Genomic DNA, 24,412 nt, shown 5'->3' with positions numbered 1-24,412 from the left:
GAGATATAGCTGGGTGTCGTCAGCATAAAGATGATACTGAAAACCATGAGATGAGATCAGTGAGCCTAGGGAGGAGGTGTAGATTGAGAAGAGAAGGGGTCCAAGGACAGATCCATGGGGAACTCCAACAGATAGTGGGATGGGGGTGGAGGAAGATCCATGAGAGTGTACTCTGAAGGTGCAGTGGGAGAGATAAGAGGAGAACCAGGAGAGGACCTTTGTAGCTTATTGCTAAAAATTATAGAAAGGAGGAAGGAAGATCAAACGACAGCCAGCATGGTTAAAAAGTGAGGTGAAGGAAGCTATTAGAGCTAAAAGAAAATCCTTCAGAAAATGGAAGAAGGATCATACTGAAAATAATAAGAAACAGCATAAGGAATGGCAAGTCAAATGCAAAGTGCTGAAAAGGAAGGCAAATAGGGACTTTGAAAAAAAGATTGTGTTGGAGGCAAAAACACATAGTAAAAATGTTTTTAGGTATATTAAAAGCAAGAAGCCAGCAAAAGAATAGGTTGGACCGCTAAATGATATCTACAACATTAGCAAAATCCGCCCCTTCCTTTCTGAATACGCTACCAGAAACCTTATCCACACCCTTGTCACCTCTCGCCTGGACTATTGCAATTTACTTCTCACTGGTCTTCCGCTCAGCCATCTCTCTCCTCACAAATCTGTCCAAAATTCTGCGGCACGACTTATTTTCTGCCAGAATAGTTATACCCACACTAGCCCACTCCTCAAATCACTTCACTGGCTCCCTGTCCACTTCCACATACAATTTAAACTTCTCTTACTGACCCTATAAATACATCCACTCTGCAGCCCCCCATTACCTCTCCACTCTCATCTCTCCCTATATTCTTCCCCGTGAACTCCGCTCACTGGACAAATCTCTCTTGTCGTCCCCCTTCTCCTCTACTGCTAACTCCAGGCTTCGTTCCTTTTCTCTCGCGGCACCTTATGCCTGGAATAGACTTCCTGGACCTTTACGTCTAGCTCCATCTCTACCTGTTTTCAAATCCATGCTGAAAACCCACCTTTTCAATGCTGCTTTTGGCTCCTAGCCTCTACTCATTTGCCCTCCCCTTGTTCCTTCCTTCCTTCTCACCCAGTACTTCCCTCACCCGTAACTGTCTTGTCTGTCTGTATTATTTAGATTGTAAGCTCTTTTGAGCAGGGACTCTCTCTTTGTGTCAGGTGTTCAGCGCTGCATGCGTCTGGTAGCGCTATACAAATGCTAATAATAATAATAATAAATGGCAGAGGGGAAAAAGGGGCATTCAGGGAAGACAAAGCCATAGTGGAGAGATTAAATTAATTTTTTGCTTCGGTCTTCACCCAGGAAGATTTGGGAGAGATACCGAAGCTGACGAGACAGAGAAACTGAATGAAATCTCTATAAACATGGACGCTATAATGGTGCAATTTGACAAATTGAAGAGTAGCAAACAGCCTGGACCAGATGGTGGTCATCCCAGAGTACTGACAGAATTGAAAAATGAACCTGCAGAACTATTGTTAGTAATATATAATCTATTTTTAAAATCAAGCATGGTACTGGAAAATTGGAGGGTGGCCAATGTAATGCTGATTTTTATAAAAAGTTCCAGAGGTGATCCAGTGAGCCTGACGTCAATGCCAGGCAAAATGATAGAGACTATTATAAAGAACAAAATTACAGAGCATATTCAAAAGCATGGATTAATGAGACAAAGCCAACATGGATTTAGTGATGGGAAATCTTGCATCACTAATCTATTACATTTCTTTGAAGGGGTGAACAAACATGTGGATAAAGGTGAGCCACTCAATACTGTGTATCTGGATTTTCAAAAGGCATTTGACAAAGTACCTCATGAAAGACTCCAGAGGAAATTGGAGAGTCATGGGATAGGAGGTAGTGTTCTATTGTGGATTAAAAACTGGTTAAGAGAGAGAAAACAGAGAGTAGGGTTAAATGGTCAGTATTCTCAATGGAGAAGGGTAGATAGTGGGGTTCCCCAGGGGGTCTGTGCTGGGACTGCTGCTTTTTAACATACTTATAAATGATCTACAGATGATAACTAGTAAAGTAATTAAATTTGCTGATGACACAAAGTTATTCAAAGTTGTTGAATTGCAAGAGGATTGTGAAACATTACAAGAGGACATTATGTGACTGGGCACCCAAATGGCAGAATACATTTAAAGTAAGTAAGTGCAAAGTGATGCATGTGGGAAAGAGGAACCCAAACTATAGCTATGTAAAGCAAGGTTCCACACTAGGCGTCACTGATCAGGAAAGGGATCTAGGTGTCATCGTTGATGATATGTTGAAACCCTCTGCTCAGTGTGTGGCGGTGGCTAAGAAAGCAAATAGAATGTTAGGTATTATTAGGAAAGGAATGGGCAACAAAAATTAGGATGTTATAATGCCTTTGTATCGCTCCATGGTGCGACCGTACCTCGAATACTGTGTGCAATTCTGGTCACCGCATTTCAAAAAAGATATAGTGGAATTAGAAAAGGTACAGAGGACAACGAAAATGATAAAGGGGATGGGACGACTTCACTATGAAGAAATGCTAAAGCAGCTAGGGCTCCTCAGCTTTGAGAAAAGAAGGCTGAGGGGAGATATGACAGAGGTCTATAAAATAATGAGTGGAGTGGAACAGATAGATGTGAATCTTTTGTTTACTCTTTCTAGGAAGCACGCAATGATGTTACAAAGTAGTAAATTTAAAATGAATTGGAGAAAATATTTCTTCACTCAAAGTATAATTAAACTCGGGAATTCATTGCCATAGAATGTAGTATAAGCAGTTAGCTTAGCAGGATTTAAAAAAGGTTGGCTAGCTTACTAAAATAAATGTCCATAAGCTATTATTAAAATGGACTTGGGGAAAATCCACTGCTTATTTCTAGGATAAGCAGCATAAAATGTATTGCACTGTTTTGGGATCTTGCCAGGTACTTGTAACCTGGATTAGCCACGGTTGGAAACAGAATGCTGGACTGTCCCAGAATGGCAATACTTATGTTCTTACTGTTTTCAAGGACAAAAATCTGGCAATAGCCTACTCCAGGGACAGAAATCTAAAGAAGAGAATAGTACCCTCTGGCCCTTCTGGACTCCCATTGACAGCTTTTCTCCGACATATTGTTTGGACACAGGTCATGTGGCAGATGCAGCTTACATCCATATGCCCTAGAAATTGATGTTTTCACTCATCCACGGACTGGAAAAACGCATAACCTACGTCATTTTTCTAACTGGACAAGGGATATACATCCTCAAATGCCAATGTGATTTACTTTATGCCTGCAAAACCAAACACCAAGTCAAAACATGGTTAATTGAACATAGAAGCTGCATCAGCTGAAATGTTGTCTCCAACCCTTACAGGCTTATTTTTGAAAGAGAAGGGCGCCCATCTTTCGACACAAATCACAAGATGGGAGTCCTTCTCACAGGGTCGCCCAAATCAACATAATCGAAAGCCAATTTTGGGCGCCCTCAACTGCTTTCCATCGTGGGGACGACCAAAGTTCACCGGGGCATGTCGGAAGCGTAGCGAAGGCGGGACTGGGGCGTGCCAAACACATGGGCATCCTCGACCGATAATGGAAAAAAGAAGGGCGTCCCTGACGAACACTTGGACGACTTTACCTGGTCCTTTTTTCTTATGACCAAGCCACAAAAATGTGCCCTAAATGACCAGATGACCACCAGAGGGAATCAGGGATGACCTCCCCTTATTCCCCCAGTGGTCACTAACCCCCTCCCACCCTCAAACGTTTTTTAAAAATATTGTTTCCAGACTCTATGCCAGCCTCAAATATCATACCCAGCTCCATGACTGCAGTATGCAGGTCCCTGGAGCAGTTTTAGTGGGTGCAGTGCACTTCAGGAAGGCAGAACCAGGCCCATCTCCACCCCCCCCCCCCCCTGCCTGTTACACTTGTGGTGGTAAATGTGAGCCCTTCAAAACCTACCAGAAACCCACTATACCCACACATCTAGGTGCCCCCCTTCACCCATAAGGGCTATGGTAGTAGTGTACAGATGTGGATAGTGGATTTGGGGGTCTCAGCACTCAAGGTAAGGGAGCTATGCACCTGGGAGCAATTTCTGAAGTCCACTGCAGTGCCCCCTAGGGTGCCCGGCTGGTGTCTTGGCATGTCAGGGGGACCAGTGCACTACAAATGCTGGCTCCTCCCACGACCAAATGGCTTGGATTTCGTTGTTTCTGACATGGGCATCCTCGGTTTCCATTATCGCCAAAAATCGGGGACGACCATCTCTAAGGACGACCTAAATTTTGCGATTTGGGCATCCCCGACCGCATTATCGAAATGAAAGATGGACGCCCATCTTGTTTTGATAATACGGGTTTTCCCACCCCTTCGCCGGGATGTCCTGCGAGGACATCCTCAGGAAAACTTGGGCACCCCTTTCGATTATGCCCCTCTTTGTGGACCACTGGCATTTGCTCAATCATACCATTGATTTAAAATGTTTTGTTTATAAGGTTCTAAAGATTTCATGGAGAGGTGGTGACGTTGATAAGGTGTTATTGAAAAAATGAATAAAGAGCTATTTATCATCTCAAAATTCTAACACCCAGTGGACTTAACTTAGTCCTTTAAGGACATCAAATTTTTACATTCCCATTTTCCTTCTATGCATTGTAACATCACGTCCATATTTTTGAGGGATTTCACTAATAGAGATTGGCATTAAGGCACATATTTTCTTAATATACATTTTAGTGTACTTTAGATACAATGGTTATCACTTAGGTTATATAGTCCCCCTGTTTCAGACAATATATACTTTTTCACTCTTATTTATCTGTGGTGTGCACTTTGCTTTTAGTATAGAATGCATGTTCTCTGTCCTTGGTTGCTCTCTATTTTTTATATATTTTATAATCCTTATGTTTACATATGCCATACTTTCATATTACAATCTGGGCATTTTTAGACAGGTTTCCACTTAACCGGTTTTTGTCGTAAATGGTTATCTTGTTTAGATGTTCCTTTTCTGGATGGTCTTCAGAAGCTCTGCATCACCATCTCATGTTTTTATTCATATGCCTACATTTTAATGCATTCCCATGATGACGCATTTCCTTTCACTGCATTTCAGAAAGTGGCGTTTTTGGCGCCAAGGTGTTTTCATGCAGCGTTTCTTAGTGAGTCAGTTTTACCTTTGATATTACTTTGAGATGTTTGTAATGCTTAGTTCCATCATAGATGCCCATCTTTAATTTATAGTATGGCACCGGTCTCGTGTTTGGCTGCCTTTTTTTTTCTCCCTAACTGGCATAGTTACTAACCGGTTAAGTATAACTGGTCAAGTTTGACCTGCTAGAGCTATAACCAGTAATTTCCATACATATGTCTATGCAGTTATGCTATATATATATATTCCCCCCCCCCCACCACCACCTTTTTTGTGGTTGATATGCATGGTCTAGCCATGTTTGTTTGGTTTTTTTTTTTGTACATTTTTTTTGTCACTGTGCGAGTCAGTTTTTCATTTCATATTATTTTGAGATGTTTGTACTGCATTTTCTTAGTTCCATCATAGACTTATCTTTAAAAGCATAGTATGGCACTGGTCCCTTGACCGGCTGCTTTTTTTCTCCCTAGCCGGGCATAGTTCTTAGCCAGTTAAGTTTAACTGTTATAAGTTTGACCTGCTAGAGCTATAACCAGTTAGTTCCATACATATGTCTATATTTTTAAATATGCAGTACTGTGATTATATCATTTTTACCTGTGGTTTTATTTAGAGCTGTGGTGTATACGTATGGTCTCGCCATGTTAATATTTTTTTTGCTTGCTTTTTTTTTTTTGTTCTTGTACATCTTCTGACACTCATGCAGGTATCTTTTTACTCTTACCTTTTTAGCAGACTATGCCTGATTTAAGTCAACATAGAGCAGTTTTTACTCCAAGCACTTGGCATAGCTTTGCTGTTTTAAGGTGGGTCCCATTATTATTCACTAGTTCATTTCCATTTTCAACTTTTATTTATGTTTTTGTTTTTTGTCCTTTCCAATTACCATTTAGGGTAATCCCCCTTTGACTATTTCAGTGAACACAGCAGTCTTTGGGGTATGTTTACTAAGGTGCGTTATAGGCACATTAGCGTTTTTAACACACGTTGATGGTGGACACACATTAAACGCTAACGCGCCCATAGGAATGTATAGGTGCATTAAAAATGCTAATGCGCCTTAGTAAACATACCTTCCTTTTTTAATATAAAACTTTTTAAAATACCCCCTTTAAAAAAAATCCCTTTTGGATATACAGTGTTAATATACAGTTTTGTGGTTTATATTAATCTCTAGCATGTAGTGTTTTTAGAGTTTGACAGTTTTCCTTTTTGTACCTTGAGTTTTAAGACCTTATTTATATTTTAATACCTCAGGTTTGTAATATTGTTATAACCCATTGTTCTCTATATTCATCATATGTGTTGGTTTTGTATGTGGCTGTCTCATATGTTTTTTGAGTGTATGTATTCTTTATACAGTGTATCTGACCCTTGAGGCAGGTGGGTACACCCGCTGAAACACAGCCCGTGTTGGGTGTTTCGTTTGTGCCATAATAAAGATTTATGTTTGGACACTCCCCGCGTGGAAGTCAGTGTGTTATCCTCTACTCTTCTGTTTGTTTTGGATTCACGTAGAGACCATTTCCTGATGTTGTTTTCTTTCCGCTCTCAGCCCCGCATCCGGGAAGACCCCTTCTGCTGTAATCAGGTCCTGAATGTCTAGGTACATCAGGAAGGCCTTAGAAGGACCTCAAAGCCCGCTCATGATTGATGAAGATGGAACTCCTGACACCAAAACAGAAGGCTCCTCAATGGAAAGCACCACCAGTGCCTCAGAAATAAGAGTTCTAAGCTCCTCTTTATGAAATAACCTCAGTAATTTCAGATCATCCCTCTCCTCAGGAGGAAGCTCCCCCTCCTCTAACAGTTCCTTCAACAATGGCTCCTCTGAACAAACTGAAGCCACATCAGATGAGGAGAGAAAGGCAGTTTCAAGTACCCATTCCTGGAGGTCTAAACAAGATCTCTTAGGAGCCAAAGAGGCAGTGGGGCGAGAAACTGAAGCACCTTGCAGCAACTCTGCTTCAGTAAATAGGCCTGGTATAACAACAATATGAACTCTGAAGAAAACAAAATTCTCGATGCAGCTGAATCCTGAACCTATAAAATGGTGGCTGTGATCTGCATGTGATCAAACAGAGGCTGCTCCTCACTGCCAGTCGGCCCTGACAAAATGGTGCCCATTCCCATGCTCTCCTGCATCAAACTGCACACCAGACGTGCTGGAGAGCATGAAGAACCTGGCATATTCGGATGCTGTGTCAAATCCTAAGATATGCTGCCGCAGACCATTTCCTTTGTGTGCTGCAGGATTCCTGGATTGAAAGCACCACATGCCCTGACGCCAACTGATGGGTCCTATAGCAGGAACACCACTTAACTGCCTTCACAGGAGCAGTCATTTACCCCAAATGCCACAAGCACAGCACACTGTATCCCAATAGGTGAGTCAGATCCTGCCCCTGCTTCAAACAGAACTTGCAGCCCTCCAAGTGGTTCTGAGTCAAGCTTTAGTCAGACTCAGCACTGCAGGCTGCTCCCCCCAAGTTCACAGTCTCCACAAGTCTTAGCACAAATGAGAAAGGCTCAGGACTGATACTTTGACCCACGCTCTCCAGTAAATCTTTTTTTTTTTTTTTAGTTTATTGTGCTGGAAAAGAATAGCTCCATAGAAAACAGGGGAGAGGTGAAGGGAAGGAAGAAGTAAATTCACATGGCATTAGATACAGGTATCCAGATATGACTCTGCATACTCAAGCCATCTGCAAAGCTCAATTGGGGACCAGCTGACCAACTAGACCAGAAGCAAATCACTCAGAACCAGAGACTGAAAAGTGTGTCCATCCACTTGCTGGAGATAGAAAATATGGAGGAGCTGGACTGTATGCCAAGAGAGATACGTGTCAGTTCAGTTTTCAGTTCTCTATCTCCATCTGCTGATTGATGGCACAACTATCCCACAGGATCTGGAATAGTGGGAAGCTATGTAATGGAAAAGAGCATTACAACTCTGTACCCTAGAATAAAGGGAGGGGGGAAGGTAAAGGCCCAAAGATTAAAAACTGAAAATTCAGTGGAAGGTAAAAAATATATCCTAAATTATTCTGAAGGTGAGCTAAGACATTTTAAACACTTGAATGTTTTACCCAGCGATCTGTGCATAAAGGACCTGGAACACAGGTCCTTTAAGCAAGTTTAATCACCTAAGGGACAATTCAAACACACAGACCATCAACTGAAACCACCACAGCTCAGAGAACATCCAAAGTTTCAGGGAAGGAAAAGGCAGCCTGCTATGTTGCTGCTATAATTATGGAAAATGAATGGCTAGATGAAACACAGTAATTTTATTTCACAGTGGAAAGAAAAATGGATCTTTAGCTGCTAAAAGTGAGTGTATGCTGGCCATGTCCTCTAAATCAGACACCACATTATGTTCAGCAACCAACCCCATCTACAATTCATGTCATGTTTTGTACATAGTATAAAGTGCCTGATTATGTTTTACGTGCCTGATTATGTTTTATTACATACATTTTAGTTAAAAGGCAATAAGTAATTTAGTACTGCCATATTCTGTTTGGGACTCTAACACTACTTAAACAGTGTTATGCATGATTATAACTAAAAAATAACTTCAAATGATTACTGTAATACTTTTAACGTAATGCATTCTAGAACTCTGTTGCCTCATTGGTGCTTCACGAAAGCCCTCCTAGCTTATTTGCACTGGGAGGGCATGCATTGTTCCAACAGTATGTGCCAAACTCCTGAAGCAAATTACCTCTGAAAGGAGATTCAGGCCATTGCTCATATTATAGAGCACAGAATTATCTGTATCCTTGCTTCGTCCATTTGGCTCAGCATTGAAGGTACCAAGCTGAATCAGAAGCAAGCATCTGCAAGTCAAACGTCACTACAGTTTAACTTTGAAAACTGGGTCACTTGGCACCTAATGCACAAAACTGCTCAGAGCTCCAGAATGTTCTTCCATTTCATTAATAAAGGACAACATGTGAAACAAATATTTTACAAAATGTAAAGACTCTTTATTCACCTTTCATTAAGCCTCTCAGCTTTCATGAAATATAGCTGCCAAAACTGTCCCATATTTCATCCCTGTCTCCTCATATATCGGTCATGTTCTAAAGCAGACTGTAGCCAGTGTTAGTTAAGACTCAGGTAGTGAGTCCTTGGTTCATAGGCGGAACCCACACAAGACTAAGTCCCCATAGGCTAGATGCCCAGCCAGTTGTAAACAACAGGGTGGGGGTAAAATAAGACAGCCCACGCACAGATAACAAGGCTGAAGGGAACTCAAGAAAGCAGAAGAGAGCATACGGGCCACAAGGCCGAACTGGAGCCCATGCAGACAAAAGTAGGAAAATAGAGGCAGGGAGAGATATACTCAAGCAGCAAAATAGTTCCACATACATATGAGAGTAGAGAACAAAGCAAACAAGGCTGGAATCAAAACAGCCAAGCAGTGAACTGCGCAGGAACCCAAGTACACAAAACGGGCAAGCAGACTGGAATCCAGACAAGGCAAGGCAAAGCAGGAACCTACTCACACAAGCAGTGACAGGCTGCGCTAGAACCCAGACACACAATCAAGACAAAGTAAAGCAGGGAGACACACAGACACATAGATAGGTAACGCAAAGCTGGGACTCACTTAAACAAACGGAAGGATGCACTGGAACCCAGACACACAGACAAGGCAAAGCAAGAGGCGGAAATCCTTGCAGGCAAGCAGCAAACGGCCCAATGAGGAGCGACTGCAGGGAAGGTGTCTCAGGATCCATAAAGCAGGAATGCAGGCAGGGTAGTTTTGACGCGAGAACACCAGGACTGGGGACTGAGGAGTTTAAATCCCTCTCTTCGGCGTCTGATGTCACAGGGATGTGCTGGCACTGAAAGCTGCAGGTCCCGTGATGGACGGCAACTCCCGCCTCACGCCGGCAGTGTGATCTGGACTCAGAATCACAGTAAGGCCGTGACAGTTACTCTATGGCTGATTGTTAGGTTCTTTTGTAAAAGTGGTAGCTGGTTCTGCCTCCCTCTAGGGTTTGTAAACACCATCTCAAGTGCAATCCAGTATTAGCCTAGTGATTAGTACAGCAGACTTTAATCCTGGGGAACTGGGTTCGATTTCCACTGCAGCTCCTTGCGACTCTGGGCAAGTCACTTAACCCTCCATTGCCCCAGGTACAAAAATAAGTACCTGTATATAATATTAAACTGCTTTGAATGTAATTGCAAAAACCACAAAACGGCGGTATACCAAGTCCCATTCCCTTAACGCAAGGTCTCCTGCTCAGATTTAAAAAAAAAAAAATAGTCCCTTGTTTGCTTAGAACAATGCTTCATCAAGCACAATACATATTAGTTTAGTCAAGGTCTATGTAAAACACTAGTCAAATGATTAGTGCATCAAGAAGGCGATAGACTGGGATTAGGATTAGCCAAGGCAATACTATTACCATCGGTGGCAACTAAAATTTCAGTTCCATTCTGTCATACAGGCTGAGAAATTTAAAGAAATATCACTAAAATCAGTATATATTTTAATCAATTGGAGTGTTTGAAGGCCAGAATTAACTAAATAGTCAAGGCCTCAGAGGTAGACCTCTACACAATTGAATGAGTTCATTTAAGTAGCATTTTAAAAAATTTCAATAAAATAGCTTTAAATGGGAAAATTAAAAACAAAAAAAAAAGGAGCCCTAGCCAAGGGGAAACGGGATACATTTTTAATTTCTGTAGTGCTGAGAAGTGAACACAAGCTTTCTGTAGTGCATGCATTAAATGTTCATTTTGCAGTCTTTAAAGATGGAGATAAACAGACCAGGCAGGACAAACCACAACATGAAAATTAGGGGCTCTCCTGCAACTCATCTTCTGTTTCCAGTTCTGCTAGCTGCCGCCTCAATGCATTGACTTTCACCTGCAACTCCTTGTTAAATTCCATAATGTGGATCATCTCATCATAAGCTTCATCCAGATACTTGGAAGACCTATTCCAACGAAGGAAAACACCTGCACGTGGAAAGAGTAGAAATCATAATAAGGAAGTGTTCTGAGAGTTAGCCATGTTAACCTGTAGTAGCAACAACAACAACAAAATTAAAAAAAAAAAAAAAAAAATATATATATATATATATATATATATATATATATATATATATATATATATATATATATATATATCTTGAGAGGGTGTTGGCACCTTGGTAGACTAGCAGATTTACTGAGAAATAGCTTTCAAGAACAAGATGAAAGATTCTTGTACTTAAAATTTATGCTTTACTAAACAAACCACTAATCTCTGTGTCATGCTTGCACGAGAAGAAGAATGTCTCATTAACCTCCATTAAATTAAAGAAGGGATGTGGAACCTGTTGTACAAAGCGGGCAGCATTACTGGGGGAAGGGAGGGCAGTACAAAACAAACAGCTAATTGCCGCAATGTAGAACAGAAATAGCTCATTACAGTGCAGCAGACCAGAAACATGCTATGTAAACTGATCAAGGGGTGAGATGCAGCCCACAGGCTAGAGGTTCTCCACCCCTGAGTTAAAGTATGAGTCTGGAAACTGATTCACATTTTCATGCTCATGACTACAAACTTGTCCCCCTGCTTTCCTCAAGCCTATATACCTTTGGTTCCATTTGAAGCAAACAGGGCTGTAAATTTGTTTAAGGATGAGTAGTCGTCTAGTGGTTTGTGTGGTGGACTGCAAATCCCACTTTAGCTCTTTGGTTGAAAAAAGGTTTGGATAATTCCCTAAAAGAAAAGTCCATAAGCAATTATTAAGATGGACTTTGGAAAATTTCCTGCTTATTTCTAGAATAAGCTGCATAAAATCTGTTTTACTCTTTTGGGATCCTGCCAGGTACTTGTGATCTGGATTGGCCACTACTGGAAACAGGAAACTGGGCTTGATGGACCTGCGGTCTGTCTCAGTATGGCAACTCTTATGTTTTCTCAGTCCCTCCCAGGTTTAGTAACCTTGATGGCATCCTCTTGCTAAAACTTGAAACAAGAAAAACAAATGTCACTTAAAAGGCCTGGAGTGGAAAAGTAGCCTAATGGTTAGAAAAATGGCCTGAGAAACAAGGTCTTTTCTACATATCTCTTGGACATATATCCTTTGATGTGTTCTCCAGCTCTAGCACTAGTATGTTTTCTGAATTCCGTATGGTGTGTAGACTAAGAATCATCCAAACCCCACTGCCACTCCTTGTAATTTTGACCCACAATTGGCTGAGGGGCACACTTAAATTGTAAGTTCTCTAGGGACAGGAAAATACCTACCATAACTGAACGTGATTCATCTTGAACAGCAGAGAAAGGCATGACTTGACATCCAAATCACCTACCTGAATCTCTATCATGCTCCACCTGTCCCTCCTCTAGGGTATATGTCCTGCAGCCTCATCTTATATAGATTTTGGTGTAAACCTTGTACCATGTTAGTATTGTCTCTGGACCACCTCCACCCTTTCTAGATACTTTCACAGAGATGGCCTCCAAAACTGAATACAACATTCTAAATATGTTCTCAACAATGCCCTGTACAGAGGCACCATTACCTCCTTTCTTCTGCTCTTTATACATCTCCCTATAAATCCTACCATCCTTCTGGCCCTGGCCTTAGAAAAACGGAAAAAGGTATCTTTATGCTATCAGTCACAATCAACCAAAGGTCTCTCTTTATTCTCCCCTTACCCCACAGCATATCAAACCCTTGGATTTCTCCCCCCCAAAATGCATGGTTTTTTTTGTTTTATTTTGTTTTTTTTGCACTGAACCATGACTGCTCACTCTGTTTACTCCCTCAAAAGGTACAGATTTTGGTGTCATCTCCAAGAAGAAAACTCTCCCTCAAGTCCCATCCAAAGCAATATTTGTTCAATAATACATTTAGTTATTACATTTGTATCCCACATTTTCCCGGATAGCAGTAGGCTCAATGTGGCTTACAGGTTCTGGAGAGGAGAGTACCAACTCCGGGAATATATACAGAGTGGAAAATAGAGTAACAGTAGGTGCAAGGAAGCTGATAAGGTTCCGGAAAAGAGAATACAACTCTGGGACAAATATATAGTAGCATATAGGGAGAAGCAATCCCAATGAGGCTGATAAGTCTCCAGGGATGGGACTACTGCTTCTAGTGAGCAATACAGAGTAGGATAAGGGTAGAAGTACACTTAAATATAACTGGAGTGGTAAAATTTGTACAGTTTGAAGTAATAGGATTAATGTGGAAGGGGTATTGTTCATTTCTTAGTTCGATAGATGTGATGCACTGTTCATGAATTAGTTCGGGTCTGCTGGGTAGGCTTTCAGAAAGAGGTGAGTCTTGAGGTCTTTTTGGAATTTTAGATGGGTGTTCACAGTTCTAATGTTTCTAGGTAATGTGTTCCAGAGCTGGGTGCATATGTTGATTTGTATTTTAGTCCTTTACAGTTTGGGTAATGTAGGTTTAGAAACATTCTTGATGATTCAATGATGTTTTAGTTGGTAAAATCGATAAGTTTGGTCATGTAGGTTGGGGCCAGACCATGGATTATTTTGTGGACCAGAGTGCAAATTTTGCAGGCTATTCGTTCCTTGATTGGTAGCCAAAGCAGTATTTCGTGTAGGGGTTTAGCACTTTCGAATCTTGTCTTTCCGAAAAGGAATCTAGCTGCCATGTTCTGCGCGGTCTGGAGTTTCCTTAAGATCTGTTCTTTGCATCCCGCATATACGGCGTTACAATAGTCAACATATGATAGTACCATTGTTTGAATTATGTTACAGAAAGTTTCCCTTGGGAAGAATTGTTTGATCCGTTTGAGTTTCCACATTGCATAGAACATTTTCTTCATGGTGGCAGAGGCTTGGCTCTCCAGGGTTAGGTTGGTATCAATAGTAATTCCAAGGATCTTCAGTTTGTCCGATACTGGGAGAGTATGTTCTGGGGTTTTTATGGATGAAGGGAGGTAGCCCCCAAGACTAAATCCTGGGTTAATCCACTAATCACCCCTTTTCTTCCTGAGGGAATTTCATTAACCATTACTTTGTTTTCTGTCAATTATTTTCTAATCCAGTCTAACTGCTTGGGGGCTACCCTATGCATGCTCAGTTCATTTATGAGCCTCCTATGTGAGACAGGGTCATAAGCTTTGCTGAATTTCAAGCAAACGCATCCAGTTCAAAAGCTTGATAACGTGATCAGATTTGTTTGACACAACTTTCCTCTAGTGAAGTCATGCCTCCTTGGATTCTACAACCCACTGAATTCCAGAGACTACCTTAATTTTCCTACCAGTGAGGTTAGACTAAATGGCTTATAAAAAAAAAAACAACCTCACATCTGACTTTCTCCAGTAATGCAGCACCACTCCAGTCTCCAAAGATCTTTTGAACACATCCTTCCACAGACCACCAGAACTCCCTTAATATTCTAGGATGCATCCTTTCATGCTCAAAAGCTTTGTCCTCTTGAGGTTTTCCTAGCTCCACACAAATACTTTCTTCTGTGAATGGAATCGCATCTGCCTAGTGGCTAGAGTAGTGGGCAAAGAATCAGAGAGGTCAGGGATCAAATCCTGCTTCTTCCACAGCTGCTCTTTGTGACCTTAGGAAACCAATTTCATCCTCAACTGCTTGAGGTACAACTTAGACTAAGTTCATTTAGTCATGGAAAATACCACATGCACCAGACTGTTTTTTGCAAAAAGCAAATTGAATCTAAAATTCAAATCCAACAAAATAAGGCATAAATGACTCTTATAACAATGTCATCTAACATAAAAAAAGAAGATTCAAATTAGGATATATCACCAATGGGTGTGAACAAAAAATATCAAAGATTATTCATTCGTTAAATGAACAATGTAATAAAGTTACCGACCTTCAATAAAAAAATGAAAACAAAATCTAATTAAAATCATGCCTAATACCTTTGCAAATAAACAGCCACAAAAGGTGGCATATCATCATCGATTCAAAAATCAAATAGGAAGTAAGCTTGGGGGGGGAGGGTTACAGTATTTTCTATAAGCCACATAACCTCCAACAAGCCTCAGTGCCCTGGAGACCGAATTCCAAAGGGAGGGACCAAGCAAAAAAGCTCTCTTCATGGAGCTCATATACTTAATATCTGAGGGAGAAGGAACACAGATCCTCTTGGGAAGACCATAGGGATCTACTTGGGAGTGTTAAGATCTGATTGATCCCTTATATATTAAGGACCAGATTTAAAAAGAGCTTTGACAATTTACTTCAAAAAATTTTCCCAGAAGCAAATGGTCTTTTGTAATCCCATATAATGCGAATTACAATAATCAAATGCACAAAATGAGGACATGAATTATGATTGTAGGATTTTGCCTGGAAAAGCAGGATCATTCTTATATCAGCACTGTGCTAAAAATGCACGTATAAACTGATAGCTACAATAGTGGCAACCACTGCAATATGTTTTGCTTCAGTTGAAGACCTCTTGACCTAGAGAACATGTATCCTTTTGAGGATTTATCAGTTTATTTTGGCTCATCCATTTGGATATTGATTCCGAACACACTGTTAATTTAATCAATTTTTTAAATCATGGTCTTTGCTCAGTTTAGAATAAATTTTCTGTGATCAGTATAACAAACAATTTAGAACCACATCTTTTAATAAACACCCTACTGGCTATGTGTAAACACTGAATAACAAGCGGGGCACAGAGGATTGGGGGGGCTCTCACATTTTAACTCTCAAGGACTCCAGGTAATCAATTTTCATTCACTTGCATTATGTGACTCAAAAAAATTTAACTAGTTTCTCATAGAGCCTCTGAACCAGAAAACCATCAGATGTCATCATTTGCTACAGTATCACAAGCAGTAGACTCTCTTGTAAGTCATTCTTTCTGTCAGGAAGGTAACTGTAGTGCTATAGAGATGATTAGTAGTAGTAGTACAGATATTGCAAAGATACTTACCAGTAGCAGGTATTCTCCGAGGACAGCACACTGATTATTCTCACAACTGGGGTCGGCAATTTGCGCCGGCCCGGGAACTGGCATTTCACAAAGCAAAAATATTCGCTAGAGCCTTCTGAGCGTGCCAAACCACGCATGTGCCAAGTGTTTTCCTGCCTGCTGTGCAGCCGCGCTACTCAGTTCAGTAAAGAGTAAAAAGAGAAAAAAAGGGAGACAACTTCAAGGGGAGGTGAGTGGGTTTGCGAGAATAATCAGTCTGCTGTCCTCGGAGAATACTTGCTACAGGTACATAAGTACATAAGCACTGCCACGCTGGGAAAAGACCAAAGGTCCATCAAGCCCAGTACTCTGTCTCCGACAGCGGCCAATCCAGGCCCAAGAACCTGGCAAAAACCCAAAATTTAATAACAATCAATGGACTTTTCCTTCAGGAATCTGTCCCGACCCCCTTTAAACTCAGCAAGGCCAGTTGCCGTCACTACCTTCTCTGCCAATGATTTCCAGAGTCTAACCACACGCTGAGTAAAGAAAAACTTTCTCCAATTTGTTTTAAACCTACCACATTCTAATTTCATCTTGTGTCCCCTAGTTCTATTATTGTTAGAAAGCGTAAACAAACGCTTCACATCTGTCCGCTCTACCCCACTCATTATTTTGTAGACCTCTATCATATCACCCCTCAGCCACCTTTTCTCCAGGCTAAAGAGTCCTAGCCGTCTTAACCTCTCCTCATAAGGTAGTCGTCCCATCCCTTTTATCAGGAGAGGTAAGTATCTTTGCGTTCTCAGAGAACAAGCAGGCTGTATTATACTCACAACTGGGGTATCCCTAGCATCCAGGCTCACCCAAAACAACAAAGGTTGGTCAATTGGACCTTGAAATGGCGAGGACATAAGATAGATTAACCTAAAACTATATACAACTAGCGGAGCGTGCAGCCTGGAACAAAACAAAATGGGCCTAGGGGGGTGGAGTTGGATTGTAAACCCCAAACATATTCTGTAGCACCGACTGCCCAAACCAACTGTCACGTCGGGTATCCTGCTCAAGGCAGTAGTGTGATGTGAATGTGTGGACTGAAGACCATGTTACAGATTTTGCAAATCTCTTCAATTGAGGCTGACTTTAAATGGGCCACCGACGTAGCCATGGCTCTAACATTATGAGCCGTGACACGGCACTCCAGAGTCAGCCCAGCTTGGGAAAAGCAATAGCCAATTGGAGATTGTGCATTTTCCGATGGCGACTCCCTTCCTGTTGGGATCAAAAGAAACAAACAACTGGGCAGACTGTCTGAAGGGCTTTGTCGGCTCCATGTAAAAGGCCAATGCTCTCTTGCAGTCCAAGGTGTGCAAGCTGCTTTCGGCAGGGTGGGCATGAGGATGGGGAAAAAATGTTGGCAAAACAATTGACTAGTTCAGATGGAACTCTGACACCACCTTAGGCAGGAACTTAGGGTGTGTACCGAGGACTACTCTGCTGTGATGAAACTTAGTATAAGTTGCATCCACTACTAGGGCCTGAAGCTCACTGACTCTACGAGCTGAAGTAACAGTCACAAAGAAAATGACCTTCCAGGTCAAGTACTTCAGATGGCAGGAATTCATTGGCTCAAAAGAAGCTTTCATCAGCTGGGTGAGAACGACGTTGAGATCCCATGACACTGGTGGAGCTTTGACAAAAGCAAACCTCTCATGAAGCGAACAACTAAAGGCTGACCAGAGATAGGTTTACCTTCTACACAGTGATGAAAAGCACTGATTGCACTAAAGTGAACCCTTAAGGAGTTGGTCTTGAGACCAGACTCTGATAAATGTAGAAGGTATTCAAGCAGGGTCTGTGTAGGACAAGAGAGAGGATCTACAGTCTTGCTGTCACACCAGACGTCAAACCTCATCCATTTGAAAGAGTAAAACCTCTTAGTCGAATCTTTCCTGGAAGCAAGCAAGACCTGCAAGACACCCTCCGAAAGACCCAAGGAAGCAAACTCTAGGCTTTCAACATTCAGGCTGTGAGCCAGAGACTGAAGGTTGGGATGTAGAAGAGATCCCTTGTTCTGAGTGTCAGAAAACATTCCAATCTCCACAGTTCTTCAGAGGACCATTTCAGAAGAACAGGGAACCAAATCTGACGCAGCCAGTACGGCACAATCAGAATCATGGTTCTGCGGTCTTGCTTCAGATTCAGCAAAGTCTTTCCCACCAGAGGTATGGAAGGATACACAAACAGGCCTGTTCCCCAATGTAGGAGAAAGGCAACTGATGCTAGTCTGTCATGGGCCTGAAGCCTAGAACAGAACTGAGGGACCTTGTGATTGGTTTGAGTGGCAAAATGATCCACCAAGGGGGGTGCCCCACGCTCTAATTCAGCGACCACTCGTGAGGTTGCATTATCCTGCTCTGTCTGTCGGCCAGACTGTTTACGCCTGCCAGATAAGTGGCTTGGAGAAACATGCCGTGCCTGAGTGCCCAAAACCACACCTGGACAGCTTCCCGACACAGTGGACGAGATCCAGTGCCCCCCCCCCCCACCCCTGCCTGTTGGTGTAGTACATCACAACCTGATTGTTCATTTGAACTAAGATAATTTGATTGGACAGCTGATCTCTGAAGGCCTTTAGAGCATTCCAGATCGCTCAAAGCTCCTGGAGGTTGATTTGAAGACCTGTTTCCTGGGGGAATCAAGCTCCCTGAGTGTGAAGCACATCTACATGAGCTCCCCAACCAAGGAGGGATGCATCTGTTGTCAGCACTTCCCGTGGCTGAGGAATTTGGAATGGTGGTCCCATGGTCAAATTGAATCAAATGATCCACCACTGAAGAGAATTCCAAAAGTCGGTGGACAGTTGGATGACATCCTATAGACCTCCCACAGCTTGGTACCACTGGGAAGCTAGGATCCATTGAGCAGATCTCATATGTAGATGAGCCATGGGAGTAACATGAACTGTGGAGGCCATGTGCCCCAAGAGTCTCAACATCTGTTGTGCTGTAACTTGCTGAGATGCTCGAACCGTGGACACCAGGGACAGAAGATTGTCTGCCCGTGTGTCAGGAAGATAGGCCCAAACTGTTTTTGTGTTCAGCAGTGCTCCAATGAATTCCAAGTCTTGAACAGGCGTGAGATGAGACTTGGGGTAGTTTATCACAATCCCTAGTAGTTCCAGCACCTGAATAGTCATCCGCATGGACTCCTGAGCACCATCCTTTGAAGTGCTCTTCACCAGCCAATTGTCGAGATAAGAGAACACATGAACTCCCAGTCTGCGTAGAAACAATGCGACTACTGCTAGGCATTTTGTGAATACTCGGGGAGCTGACGCTAGGCCAAATGGCAGTACGCGGTACTGAAAGTGTTGCGTTCCCAGCCGAAACCGGATACTTTCTGTGAGCTGGGAGTATCAGGATGTGTGTGTAAGCATCCTTTAAGTCCAGAGAGCATAGCCAATCATTTTCCTGAATCACGGAAAGAAGGGGGCCCAGGGAAACCAACCTGAACTTTTCTCTGACTAGGAATTTGTTCAGGGCCCTTAAGTCTAGGATGGGATGCATCCCCCCTGTTTTCTTTTGCACATGGAAGTACCTGGAATAGAATACCAGCCCTTCTTCCCCTGGTGGAACGGGTTCGACCGCATTGGCCTTTAGAAGGGCAGAGAGTTCCTCTGCAAGTACCTGCTTGTGCTGAGAGCTCTACGAATGAGCTCCTGGTGGGCAATTTGGAGGTTTGGATTCCAGATTGAGGGTGTATCTCAACTGGACTATTTGGAGAACCCACTGGTTGGAGGTTATGAGAGGCCGCCTTTGGTCAAAAAACATTAACCTCCCCCAACCGGCAAGTTGTCCAACACAAACACTTGAATTGCGGCTATGCTTTCTTGAAGCCAGTCAAAAGCCCGTCCCTTGCTTTTGCTGGGGAGCAGCAGGGGCCTTGGGCACACGCTGTTGATGGATGTGAACAAGCGTGCCGGGGCTGAGCCTGAGTAGGCTGGCAAGACACGGGAGTGTACCTAAGCCTAGAATAGGAGTAGGGAGCACTCTGTGGCCCACCAAAATACCTCCTAGTTGAGGAGGCGGTAGCAGAAGGCGCCCGAAAGGAGAGAGAAGCCATAGCATCTGTGTGCTTCTTGATCTGGTCAACCAGATCTTCCACCTTTGCTCTAAAAAAATTATCCCCCCGGCAAGGAACATCCGCTATCCTCTGCTGGACTGAATGATCCAGGTCAGAGACACACACAGCCATGATAGTCTGCATGCACCCCTGGCCAGGAATTTACGACACGCCTTCTGCTGCCTGACCACCTGGAGAAAAGGTTCGGCCTGCTCCAGGTTAAGGGCATTGACCAGACTAGACAGCTGCCACACCCAGTTCCACAAGTGGATGCTCGTGGAGAGCTGGTATGATTGGATACGGGCAGCGAGCACAGCGGCCTGATACATTTTCCTCCCAAAAGAGTCCAAGGTCCTAGCTTCTCTGCCTGGGGGCACCAAAGCATAGTCCCTAGAACTCTTGGCTCTTTTGAGGGTGGAGTCCATCATCATGGAGTTATAGGGTAACTGAGACCTCATCAACCCAGGCTCACCGTGGATCCGATACTGGGAATCTGTCTTCTCAGGGATCATGAGACCAGACAGAAGGAACGCCTAGTTTCGAATAAGTACTTCCCTGAGTACCTTAAGCAAAGGAGCCGTTACTGCCTCTTTAGGTGGAGAGGTGTAGTCCAGGACCTCGAGCATCTCCGCCCTGGGCTCAGCCTCCACATCTACGGGGAATGGAATGGCCCGAGCCATTTCCCGTACAAAAGAGGAGAAGAAGCAGCTCTCTGGAGAAGAAGAGGCTCTCTGGAGGAGACAGTCTCCTTTCAGGTGGAGGGGAAGGTTCTCCCAAAGGACTCATCAGAGAAGTACCTGGGATTCCGCCGACTCCCCCATGAGAGCTCTTCCTCAGTGTCAGAAAGTACTTCCCTCAGTGACCTCACAGACTGTACCCGCCTCGACGCCGAAGACCCATGGTCTTGATAGCGATGTCAAGGGGCTGACGCCCGCATGGACTACAGCAAAGCTTCCTCCACTGATGTCTATGGCGAGTCGACCCGGGTGGCAGCCAAGACCAGCCATGGGTGAAGGGAAAGACGCAGCTGCAGCAGACGGCACAGCAGGCGCAAGCACCCCCAATGCCAAAGCAGAATGGTGCAGCAGTCCTTCCAGGAGCTCTGGAAGCAGGGCCCATATGCGCTCAAGAGCCACCATCGAACAAGGCTGCGGGGCCTGTGGCAAAAACGCCTGAAGCTCGGGAGCAAGAACCGGACTACTGAGAGGCCGACGCATCGGCACCTCCTGAATGGAGGGGGAGTGGTCTTTCCGGCTCCGATGCTTCTCGGGTGCTGAATCCCTCAGTGCCCCGGAGCTCCCGGCACTATGAGTCAAGGGGGAACGTTGTTGGTGCTTCTTAGCCTTCGATCAATGCACCTCACCGAGGCTCCTCAGTGCCGACAAGGACAACGTCGAATCCCCACGTCGCCTTGGGGTCGGGTCAGACAATGGACAGTCCCGGGGACGCCTGCACAGCAGGAGGCCTCGAGGTAGGTGGAGACCCACTCGATGCCTCACTGGTCCCAGCGTGGTGTGGCCTCTCAGCAGCCATGCATACCTCTACTCCCCACATCGACGCGTCCCTCAATGTCGATGCTGCCGACCTCAGTTCCAATGCCAAAGGACCGGACCGAGCCCCAAAAAGATTTCCCCTCTGGGCTTCTCGAGCCAGTTGAGTCCTCTTCCTTCATGCAAAGACAGAGGGCACAACGAGCTGGGCTATGGTCAGGCCCAAGGCACTGGATACACCAGGAATGGGTATCTATACCTGAGATGGTCCAGTTGCACCGAGTACAACGTTTGAAGCCGCTGGGTGTCTTCGATGACATAGAAGGGAAGACAGCACCGGTTAAATCAAAAGGCTCAATTGTGCCAAGAAAAAAGGGCACATAAAAAGGGAAGGACCCAGCCGAGCAGCCTAAAAATGGCCGCACCAAAAAAGAAAAGAAACTTTACTTTGGTGAAGAAAAAACTAAGAAAATAAAGGAAAAACTAATTAATTTTGTTTTTTTTCTTTTTTGTTAAGAAAGCAAAGGGAGGCAAAAAGCTCGAAAAAACACTCAAAGGCTCTTTTCCCGGGCAGAGAGAGGAACCACAGAAACTGACTGTTGCTCCTCAAGCAGAAGAAAAAGGACTGAGGAGCACGGCGGGCAGGAAGACACTTGGTGCACGTGTGGTTCGGCACGCAGCACGCTCAGAAGGCTCTAGCAAAGTTTTTGCTATGCAAGGGCCGGCGTGGATGCCGACCCCAGTTGTGAGTATAATACGGCCTGCTTGTCCTCAGAGAATAGTGGTTACACCAGAGCTGTAAACATAATTGATCGTGAGTTTTTATTTCATGACTCACTCTCTATATTAAATAATTTTATGCCAATAAATTCCATAACTACTGTTCATTTGTTTATGATATTGAGGATGTCAGTTAAACTATTGTGCCGTTGAAATTCTGGCTAACAGAGTTGCTGGACAAAACAATAGTTGTTTCGATGTCCCTTCCCATTCAGACTTCTATGCTCAGACTCACAGACTGACTTCAAAGGGAAATATGGTTCCCCACCAACTTGTGACAACCCTGGTTCTTACCAGTATCACAAACCATCAGAAAAATTTGTTTCCTTCTTCTTTTGGTAGTTTACCTAGTTTCTGAACTTAATTTTGGATCCTCATATGCTATTTCTCAACATCTGAAAATTACATCAGTCATGTGAAATAATAACTGGCACAGGACACAGCAATGAAGCAACAATCTCACCACCTATTTATAGCTTTGGCCAATATGTTATCTATTGTTAAACTTGAGACAAACACAATTCTATCATTCCTTACTACTGATCAGTCCCCTAGTGTTTCATCAGCAACTCATGGAAGAACTAAACAACGTTTATAAATAATGCAACTGAACAAAGAGAAATTTGTTCCTCAAACTGGATGCTGTTACTATGGCCCTTATTTTAGGAGCATCTCTACATGTAAACAGTGACATGTACATGTGTAGACTAACCACATGGTGCATGACATGCAGATTTCAAGGAAGTGTGATTTTACCAGCACTCTGAAGCTAAAGTATACTTTATTTGGATTAAAAGACTGGTAACAGAGAAAAAAATCAAGGAGCTTTTTTAATCTAACACTGATTCAGTTGAGCTCTAGCACTGAGGAAAATCACATGCAAATTGCTCTGAGGAACTGAGATCTTTTTTTCTCCTTGCACAGTGCTTCTGCCTATAGAGTAGGTTCCAAATAATTGGGACACTGGTCAATTGGGACAGCTGTTTATTTGGCCCAAATCCCAGAGAACAAAAACACAACCAAAATTATAGGGAGGAAAGGTTTTGCTTATTTGGGTCACCACACCATTTAATTGGTCCAGCAGTATCCACAGTATGTCACCAATTCAGCATAAATAAGCAGCTGTGTCTGCGTACACATGCTACAGAGGCAAGTGCATTTAAAATGCCTAAGAAATCTAACACTCAGACAAAATTGGCTTGCTTGAACAATTTAAAAACCAGCCGCCTAATATCATTGTCAACTGGCAGACATAAGTGCTAAAATCTACAATAGCATGCGTTATATAGCAACAAGAGAAAATGAGAAATGAACGGACATTACATGAGACACAAAGCGAAGATATTTACCTGTAGCAGGTATTCTTCAAGGACAGCAGGCCATATATTCTATACATGTGGGTAACGCAGTCCACACTGGCCGGTCCGGAGCTTGAAAAAGCTATATATAACTAAGAGTGCACACCACACTTCCCGAGAGCGCGGAATCCACAGTAGCATACTATAGCAAACTACAAAAAAGGAGACAACTCCAAGGGGAGGTGGGAGAGAATGTGAAAATATATGGCCTGCCATCCTCAGAGAATACCTGCTACAGGTAAGTATCTTTGCTTTCTCAGAGGACAAACAGGCCAATAATTCTCACATGTGGGAAATCCTAGCTACTAGGCTCACTAAAAACAATGGTGGTCAACTGAACCTCGCAATAGCAAGGTCAAACACAGATTAACCTAAAAACTACATACAAACTGTGTGAGAGTGCAGCCTGGAATAGAACCAAATGGGCCTAGGGGTGTGGAGTTGGATTCTAGACTCCAAACAAATTCTGCAGTCCACATCGACTGTCGTGTCAGGTATTCTGCTCAAGGCAGTAGTGAAATGTGAATGTGTAGACCGAAGACCACGTTGCAGCCTTGCAAATTTCTTCAACTGAGGCTAACCACAAGT

The 24,412-nt window shown here is 43.3% G+C and overlaps 1 protein-coding gene across 1 annotated transcript in view; it reads right to left on the bottom strand.

Moving 5' to 3' along the window:
* Window positions 1–10,841: 10,841 nt before the first annotated feature.
* Window positions 10,842–24,412, bottom strand: part of MTMR9 (myotubularin related protein 9) — an 84,415-nt gene continuing 70,844 nt past the window's right edge. The window contains 1 exon segment of the mRNA XM_030198715.1: window positions 10,842–11,149. Within this exon segment, the coding sequence (XP_030054575.1) occupies window positions 10,986–11,149 (164 nt within the window). The 3' untranslated portion in view covers window positions 10,842–10,985.

This window comes from Microcaecilia unicolor, chromosome 3 (assembly GCF_901765095.1).
Source record: "Microcaecilia unicolor chromosome 3, aMicUni1.1, whole genome shotgun sequence".
NCBI classification, from domain to species: Eukaryota; Metazoa; Chordata; class Amphibia; order Gymnophiona; family Siphonopidae; genus Microcaecilia; species Microcaecilia unicolor.
Note: the sequence above shows the minus strand (reverse complement) of the source record. Positions and strands in the feature narration are given on the sequence as shown.